The 8,932-nt window shown below is 46.4% G+C and overlaps 1 protein-coding gene across 2 annotated transcripts in view; it reads right to left on the reverse strand.

The window, feature by feature from the left end:
- Positions 1 to 716: 716 nt before the first annotated feature.
- Positions 717 to 8,932, reverse strand: part of KCNJ16 (potassium voltage-gated channel subfamily J member 16) — a 108,321-nt gene continuing 100,105 nt past the window's right edge. For both annotated transcript variants that reach the window (XM_011370405.2, XM_023536743.1), the window contains exon 2: positions 717 to 4,264. In XM_011370405.2, coding sequence (XP_011368707.1) covers positions 2,915 to 4,174 — 1,260 coding nt within the window. In that variant the 5' untranslated portion in view covers positions 4,175 to 4,264 and the 3' untranslated portion in view covers positions 717 to 2,914. The remainder of the gene's footprint in view (positions 4,265 to 8,932) is intronic.

Here is an 8,932-nt window from a genome sequence, read left to right on the forward strand (position 1 = left end):
GAAAGAGCTTCCTCAAAGGTCACGTCCAGAGAGTTCTGATGACATCTCACGGGCCAGAGCTACGCCACTTAAGCAACCCCTCCCCGCCAGCCACAAGGGAGGCCAGAAAGCACAGTTGCAATTTAAAAAAAAAAAATTTTTTTTTTTTTAACCCGGGCACATCGTTGTCCCAACTGGAAATGTGTCAGTCAGGGAGACGTGAAAACTGTGATATTTGATGACATAGAAATTACAAATACCCACCCCTTCGTTTTGTTGCAGGGATTCAGCGTATCTGTGCAAAGCACCTAATCGAGTTTGATGAACTGGGGGAGCGTGAAAATGGCAGTTCCTTCCCTCGCCCTGTCCACTCTTCCAGGGCCCGCTCGTAGGCTGTAGCACACAGTGGGCCAACGCCTTGATGTCACACGTGTTTTCCACCTGATTAAGTTCACCGAATAATTTTATCTTTAGGGAGAAGTAGATGAAAAAATGTTTTACCTACGTCTCATCCACTCGAAACTAGAAATGCCCTTTTGCACAGAGCCTTCTCGCAATGCTGACAGAAGCATTTAATTGTTAATTTGGAAACAGCTCTTCTAAACCCGTAAGAATGGTTTATAATTCCGCCTCCATTCTAATTCCGTGAGGCAGCAATCTCCTTTCTTGGTGCACTGCTCCTGACGCTGGCCACATCTGTAGTTTATGCTATCTGGAATAAAAACACATGCACACACTTTTTGCATTCTTTTAAGATCTTTATTATTAAGTAACTGATTGGGGTGTCACAGTATGTTATAAATCTAAACAGAAAATTAGAGATACATGTGACATGGGAACACCGAGTCTACATGCTATTCTGGGTAAGAAGATTTGATAACAGAATGGATTTTTGAATATCGATGCCTCTATTCTGATAGCCACAGAGCAAGATCACGGGCAGGCAGAGTCCAGGAAGCAAAGGAAAGAGAAAAGAAACTGAAGGGTGTGGGGTGGCATTCCGTCTGCTGTAGTGGCACTTTCCTACGTAGTAGATGGTAATACTCTCATTTTGCTGAGTCATTGCTGCTACAAAGCTCCAATCTAGAGTGTACGTGTGATTTAAACATGGGCTTTGCGCTCCCGAAGCAAGACAAAAAAAAAAAAAATGCATGATTTATATCTCTGATGCTAAAGCTTCAAGACCGTTTTGCAACTTGTGACCTGGACAAATCTCTTATCCATAAACAGGAAGAGAAGATTGGCACGTGCGCATTTAAAAAATAATTTCGTTGCTCATAGGCAAAAGGAAGAAAAGGAGGGAGGGATGGGGGGTGGAAGGGAAAAGGACAGAAGGGATGGAAGAAGGGAAAAGGAGAAAAAAGAATAAAAACACAAGAAACACTTTACATACCTACATGTTTTGGTCATCTGGGAGTATGAGACTCAGTTCAATTTACGTGTGCGCTTTAATTTAAATGGGGAGAGAGAGAGAGAGAGAGAGAGAGAGAGAGAGATATTCCAGAAAAGGCAAAACCTTTTTGTACGTGGACATATTTAAATAAAATAAACAAAAAATGGTGGCACATACTTATTGCCAACTCGGCAACAATGTTAAAAAACATACAGATAATTCCAAATGTAGCTAACAACTCTTCAACTTATAAAGCTTAAAGTGACTCTTTCATCATAGGTGATTGAATTTGTACTTAATCATAATTAACATCTTGTAACACGGAAATAGAATATACGGATGTATCTCAGGTCCTCAGATTTAAGCAACTCTATAGCCCTCAGCTTCTCCATTTAGTTAATGCACATTAAAATCTCCTCAATTATATTTCACAAAACCTTCAATTTAAATGATTGTTCCAGGTTCGATGGAAGAATTTCTTAAAATCTACAGTTCTAGTCGTTTATGTTTTGTAAAGAGACCAGGACGGGCAGCATACCTAACTGCTTCTGGACACAAATAAATACCTTTCCTGTCGCCACCTTCCCCTGTTCTCAATGGTTCATCTCTGGTGGAGCCGCCGGGGTTCGGTCTTTTGGGACACATGCCACGTTTCCATCCAGTCTGAGAATGTCGATCGCTACTATCCATGCCCTCACCCCATCTCCATGGTCCTTGGAGAAGCTGAGAGATGGGCATAAAAAGCACCCCTCCCCCCCCGTCAGAGAACCCCAAAGTTCAGGGCTGCTTTATTCCTGCTCTTCCAGATAAAGCTATTTGCTGGAGTCGACCAGGACATTTAAGAGGGAAATGCTGCCGTGAATAATAATACAACTTTTCATCCGCCTCATGGGTTAGAGACAAAATAGCTTCTAGTACTCACTGATCATTACCTGGGCAAGTGGCTGTGAAAGAACTGTCTGAATTGGTGGCACTGTCTATTTATCGCAACCGCTAACTGCCTGCGGACGCCAAGACACTATGTGGGACAAACACAGTGAATCGAACAGGCCTGTTGTTGCCACAGTTAAATATCTCGACATGACACTCTACTGAACGCACGCCTCGCACGTCTTGGTTAGATGATACTATGGTTTTACGAGAAAGCGCTCATTATACCATCAATTTTGATACGTTAAAAATGTTATTCATGCTGGTTGCCTGTCTTGTTTTTACTTATTCCGGTATCCTACCTTTCTTCCCCATTTTTGAATATTACACCTCCAACTGCAGATACAAGTATGTGGAATTGTAAGAGGAGATGAAATTTATTTTAATCAATCGGGCTCTTAATAGCATCCCTATACAACATTTGCCGGCACACACGGAAAAAATTTAAACGATTGGATACGATGTCATTCTTAGATGATCTTTTATCAAGTTTAACCTGCTTTCCTTACTCCCCATCAGCATCGAACATAGCTATAACATTCTTTTGAAGCGCTGTTTACGACTACTCGCCTTAAGGGGACCGGCTAGAGAGGACAATGATGACAGGCTGGACTACATCTGGGATTCTACAGAGATCCTATTCAGAGTCAGGACTGCTTTCTGGTAAGGCGCTTCCTTACACTCATCCGCGGAGGCGGTGGTCTCCTCCCGGCTTTCGCAGTTGCTGACAATGGCGACTGCGCTGAACGACCTTTTTCTGACCTTGGTGTCCGCCGTGCCGGGCGCTCGGGCCGGCGGGGCCTTGTCCCTGGTGTGGAGCTGCTGGTCCTTCCAATCCAGCTGTTTGGCGCTGCAGAACGGGGCGTACACTTCCGCCGTCCCCTCGAACTCCAGGCAGTTCACTTTGTAGTACTTTCTCTTCACTTCCAAGACGTCGTTAAACCTATGGCCCCAGAGGATTTCCCGGGGCACGTAGGAGCTTCTGGACTGGTGGGAAGTCCCCGTGGAATCGCCGGTATAGATAAAAGTCACCAGAATCTCGAAGTCATCTTTGGCCACGGCTTTGCGGTCGAGAGCGTAGAGGGGGCTCTCGTGGTCGATTTCATGGACGATGGTGACGGGCGTGACCAGGATGATCTGGTCGTTGACCAACTTTAGGTCCTTAAAGGCCATGGTCATGCGCCCCTCGCCGTCCTCCGTGTAGCGGAGCAGCTGCGCTCTGACGGTGCCCTCGACCACGTGGTTGGGGCGGAAGTCGCCGATGCGCCACGCCAGGCACAGCTTCCCGTCCCTCATGCCCACGAGCGCGAAGTAGCTGAAGCGGATGGTCTGCGCCCTCTTGCGGGCCGTGGCCATCTTGGCCACCGCGGCCCCGATGATGAAGGTGTTGATGACGCAGCTGGCGATGGACTGCAGCACCACGGCCAGCACGGCGGCGGCGCACTGCTCGGTGACGCAGCGGTGGCCGTAGCCGATGGTGGTCTGCGTCTCCAGCGAGAAGAGGAAGGCGGCGGTGAAGGAGCGCACGTGCTCCACGCAGGGCGGCGCGCCCGGGCCGCCGCGCAGGTCGCCGTGGTGCCAGGCGATCAGCCAGAAGACCAGGCCGAACGCCAGCCAGGACAGCACGTAGGACAGCGAGAAGATCACGAACATGTGGCGCCACTTGGTGTCCACGAGCGTGGTGAAGATGTCCACCACGTAGCTCCCCCACTCGCCAAAAATGTGCTTGAAGTACACGTTGCAGGCGCCGTCCTTGTGCAGCAGCCGCCGCCGCGCTCTGCTCCGCTCGGCGACGGTGACGGCGCCGGCGGGGAACCCCGAGAACCGGGCGTCCACGCCCACGGCCGGGCGCCTGCCGCCGGGGTGGCTCATGCTCCCCGCGGCCCCCCGGGCACCCAGGCGAGCTCTGCCGCGGCAACGGTTCTGTGCTGCTTTCCGCCGGTTTGCAGTTTCAGTTAAAACCTGAAATAAAAGACAGCGAACCCCGCTTTAGCTTTCGATGCCCATCTTCAAGAGCGATCTGCCAGATCTGAAGCCGTTCGAGACCATCTGATAGAATTGCCACTTTATTAGAATGATGGACTCTCGGTATGGATTATGCATTTCAGTTTAGAATTCAGCTCAGTCATTATAGGAACGAAATATGCAATTAGAGAAACGAGCATTTTTATAAATGTATAAAGCTTAAGTAAACACTGTGATTATCCCAAATGAAGCCTCACGACCTTTTCTGAACTGACATAAAAAAAATTATTTTCGTAGACTTCCAGGATGAGAGCATTTAGAAAACAGATGATTAGTGCAAAAAGTCCTAATTCAGATATTTGTCTAGCCATCTCAAAAGCTTTCTGTTTAAATCAGACAATTTTCCTTAGGAGGAGGAGGCAATTAAGAGTCTCTACCTTCAGGTTAGAAGGTAACTTACACGGTGGCCGCTAGGATAGTCCCTCACCCTCGGCATCTGTCGCTTCCCCGCTCTTCCATGGAGGTTTTTCTCCCTTGTGTACTTCCCAGGACAGAACAGAACTGACAGGGACACTGTTTCAGATCCCGCTCCTTTACCTTACCTCTACCTTTAGTCTCGAGAGGAAAAAAAAAAAAAAAATCTTTCTTAACCCCAGAGGAGTTAAAACCACTCCCAGTTCAGCTTTCAGTGCGGTATAACATTGCTCGTGCCTTTGTCTCATAATATCCATTCCCCCTTTTGTTTTCTCTTTTGGCAATAGAAACGCTTCTCTTTCCCTCTGAAGAGAAGTCGACAATTTGCCAAAGTTGCTAATCTGATTTCCCTCTTAAAGGGCGCATGCTTCTCATGGACCCTTCCCTCCATCTTCGGTATGTCCCTGATGTTTGCCCGGCCACCCCGAGGCAAAATCATTCCCCCACCCCAACCCTAAATCCAGTCTTTAAAAAAATCGAGGCAGAATGTACAGTTCTTGTCATTTTTAGCATTCATGATATAAGCCAATGGTTTTCCCAGCTCGTCAATGTTAAATGGTCTTCGGTTACCTCCACGCAAAATTAAGACGTCACTACAGCCCAATTTGAAGGGTTCAGTAATTATTAGAATGCGTTTTCCAGGCCGTCTACCCGTGCTAGATGGGGCTGGTGCCCGTAAGGGGGAGATGAAACCGGAAGAGCCACTCTGTTACACTGAAAACCGCTCTTACTGTTCTTGACATTGAGACCCCCTTCCTTGAAACCAATCAAGGAAACTGATCACTAAGTACTTTTCCAGCACCTTCCAGGCTGCAAAAGGGACGAACGAGTTAATTACGAGTTAATTTCCCTCCAGACAAATGGAATCATTTTTCTTGCTCTCCAGGGATCAGGCCCACTTTACAATAAACACTTTGTCTGCTCGACCACTGTGAAGATGGACACTCTGCTTACCGCCAAGAACTCCTTCCTGCAAGGCATGTACAAGTTTCTCTCTATCCACCCGCCCACCCCCTGGCCACTTCACCCACCCTCCTCCAGATGCTTTGGGTAGTGACATCCTCCCCTTTGTCAGCACTTCAGCCGTGTTTGGGGGAGACAGCTGTATAATTTCAGGATGCGACTGGGGGCTGAGAAAATGCTTACTGGAATGCTGAATGTAAAAATGTTTCCACAGATTTTGTCCCCAGCATATATCATTCCTCGTAGGTTGCAGTCTGATTTGTCATTGAATGACAGCTGCTCAAGGGTTCTCAGTCTCCATTCTTTTTTCCCTGATCGTTCAAGGCATGAGAATGGGACCAGTTATATAATCAAAGGCCCATATGACTTCTAATTAAAACGCAGATTCAGAGGTAGGATTGTTTTCTTGCTAAAAGCATCCAACCCAGTTCCTTAAAGGGACCGTACACATCGTGGGAGTCTGAGAATGAGAAAGCAAGTTCATAAATCAAGAGCTACTGTGTGACCCTGCTCTTTTCTGCTGCCAAAGGAAAAGAGATTTTTATTTGAAATGGCGTTCTTCTGGCATCATTCTGAATTCCAGCGGTGCCAGCCACTTGTATAAACAAGCCATTTTTAAAACACCTTCAGCAGTATGCTAATGGGCATATGAATTTTCAATTAATATAAGCAACACGTGAGCAAATTTGAATAGGTGGCAAATTTATTTCTGAACAGTGTTAACAGTTTCAGGGATACAGTTACAGTTGTAAGGATTCCGCCCCAAATCCACCATGCCCTCGGCTGTGGTTCATCATTGTGGTCATTCACTTCAACTTATCCAGAGAAGAGCTTTCAGATTCTATTCAGGCGCATACGCTGTATTCACCTATCTTTGATTCTCCAAGCCATGTAAAGGATGCATTTTCTAAAAGGCAATTGTTTTTAAGCTAGATGATAAATCATAACCAAACTGATGCTATTTAGTCTTAACCATTTCTCAGGCTCCACAGTGAGCAAAGACGTTTATGGAAGCCCTTTTGCCAGAATGGTTAGACGAAATAAATATTTATTCATCTGGTTCATATATTGTGTTTATCTGAGGACTTTTTCAATTGTTTGCCGTTAAGTAACAGAGGATAAGGCTTGTTGATTGACTGGGCAGTCTCTCTATGTAACATCTGCGTCTCTCAGGATTAAAGCCTGGATTTAAATGTGCCTTAAGCTTTCGAAATCATCTCGTCACCATCGATTCTGCCGTGAGAAAGCATTCGCGATGTCCGTACTTCTGTATTTCCTTTTTGCATGTTGTGCTCCCTGCTCTTCAGAAAGTGATGGTGGCCATTTCGTTGGTGGCAAAATTCTTTTTTTTTTTTTTTTAATCAAAAATGGAAAGTCGACCACTGTAATGACACGATTGTGGAGTATAGAGTTTAAATGTAAGGTCCGCCTTCTGCACCAGTTTCGAATCGTTTCGCCGGGTGGTTAGCGACACGTAGGAAAAGGACTGTGTCTTTGCCGTGACACGGAGTTCTTTCGCAGGTGCCTTATGGGTGCGGCGTAGAGGGGGAGGGTGCGAGGTCAGGATGCGGCCGTTTCCTGGAATGCCTCCGAAGCTCATCACAATTCCTTGGGAGAGTACTGTGAAACCTCCCAAGTCACTTCATCTCACAGGGACACCTGAGAGAGAGACTTAGAGGGTGACTTTTCTCAGACCCTCCTCCTTGTATTAAGTTCAGACACTGTAAAAGGTTCCTTAATCTACTTTGACCAGTGAGATCTGCATTTCGTCCTCAGTTTTCCAGATCTTTGTATGAACTAAAGGAGAAAACTACTAACTTAGCACATTCCGAATGGGCTATACACACGACCCGTCTTGTCTCTCAATACACAAAAGTGCCTCAGGTGGACTCACCGATTTTGAAGCAATTCCTCTGTCATTTTTTTGCCACAGCCTCTCAAATTCAGCGATTTACCAAACAGGCTACTCTTGCAGATAATTCTTCAAGCTTAAGCTTTTCATTACCATGCTGAGGGGAGAACACAATGGTTCAGACTTTATAATCCTGTGTCGCTTTGATGATAAAATTTCATCTTGTCTCTAGATCCACTTTAATATAAATACGGTAACAGTAACCACAAATGATGGTCTAAAATATCTTTGGTAAAATTTATTTCCTAATGCTCATGGCCTTTCAGCTTAACAAGTACCCTTCTTTACCATGTAAATGACTTGTGAAATCATCAGTCATCAAGTCACTTTCCTGGCAGCTATTAGATAAGATAAATCACAGTGGAAACTTGAGAGCTGGGGTCGGGGCTAGCAAAGATGGCCTCAATTTCAAGCACAGGGCATCGCCTTTAAAGATAGGCTTCGTGGAGCTCTGTGTGTGTGGGGGGAGAGGGCAGAGGGTCAGTGAGGGGAGCTGCAGTCAGATGGCACGTGTGGGTGGGCTCTGGTTGCTGAGGAAAGAGGGGTGCTAACACATTAGACTGAACCCAAACAGGTTAGGTTATTTTGCTCAAAACTCGTCCTACAACTTGTTGCCTTGGAATGATGCCTCGGCCTTATCTTGCCTGGAATCCTCCCAAGACATCAGACACTGAGGTGCGGCCCTTCGCGAAGCCAGTCAACGCCCGCTTCACCCACTACCTCCTAGATACTGTCCAGACGGCTCCAAACACTCCCTCCCTGTCTCCCCAGCTCCAAACAGTTTCTCCTCTGTTGACAAATCGATGGCACTGTCACCTTTCCTCCTCAGCTGCTGCCGTCCCCAGAGCAGGCCTCGAGTTGACCTGTAGTTTCTGTTCCTTCTGCGCAATCTTCTCCCTCCCGATCTTGGTCCAGCTTCTCAGCGAGCGTGGGTTGTACCTTTCCCGATATCACCTTACAATTTCTCCTTCTGAATCAGTTCAAGTAAGTTTTGTGCCAGTTCGTTATGTATAACACGGAATGAGCAAACGACCAAACCGAAAGCTGGTGCAGGCGCAGAGAAGCAGAACCCCCAAGTTGCCAGGAACTTTTCCCGTGGCTCCTCTCTCTGGCGCGGCTTTTCCTTAACTAGTTGGAAATCCTGCCTCATCCCAAAGGATGCTGTGTTTTGTAAAGTAGAAGAAATCTGGAGTCTGGAATTATGTTTCTTCATTTTCCGGATGTCAAGATAGCACACTCAAGTAACATGCATTATAATACCCAATCATTCTGGTTATCAAATTACCTTTATAAGAAATAGTCTAAAATAAAAAAAA

The sequence above is a fragment of the Pteropus vampyrus genome, unplaced genomic scaffold (genome assembly GCF_000151845.1).
Source record: "Pteropus vampyrus isolate Shadow unplaced genomic scaffold, Pvam_2.0 Scaffold169, whole genome shotgun sequence".
Lineage (NCBI taxonomy): Eukaryota > Metazoa > Chordata > Mammalia > Chiroptera > Pteropodidae > Pteropus > Pteropus vampyrus.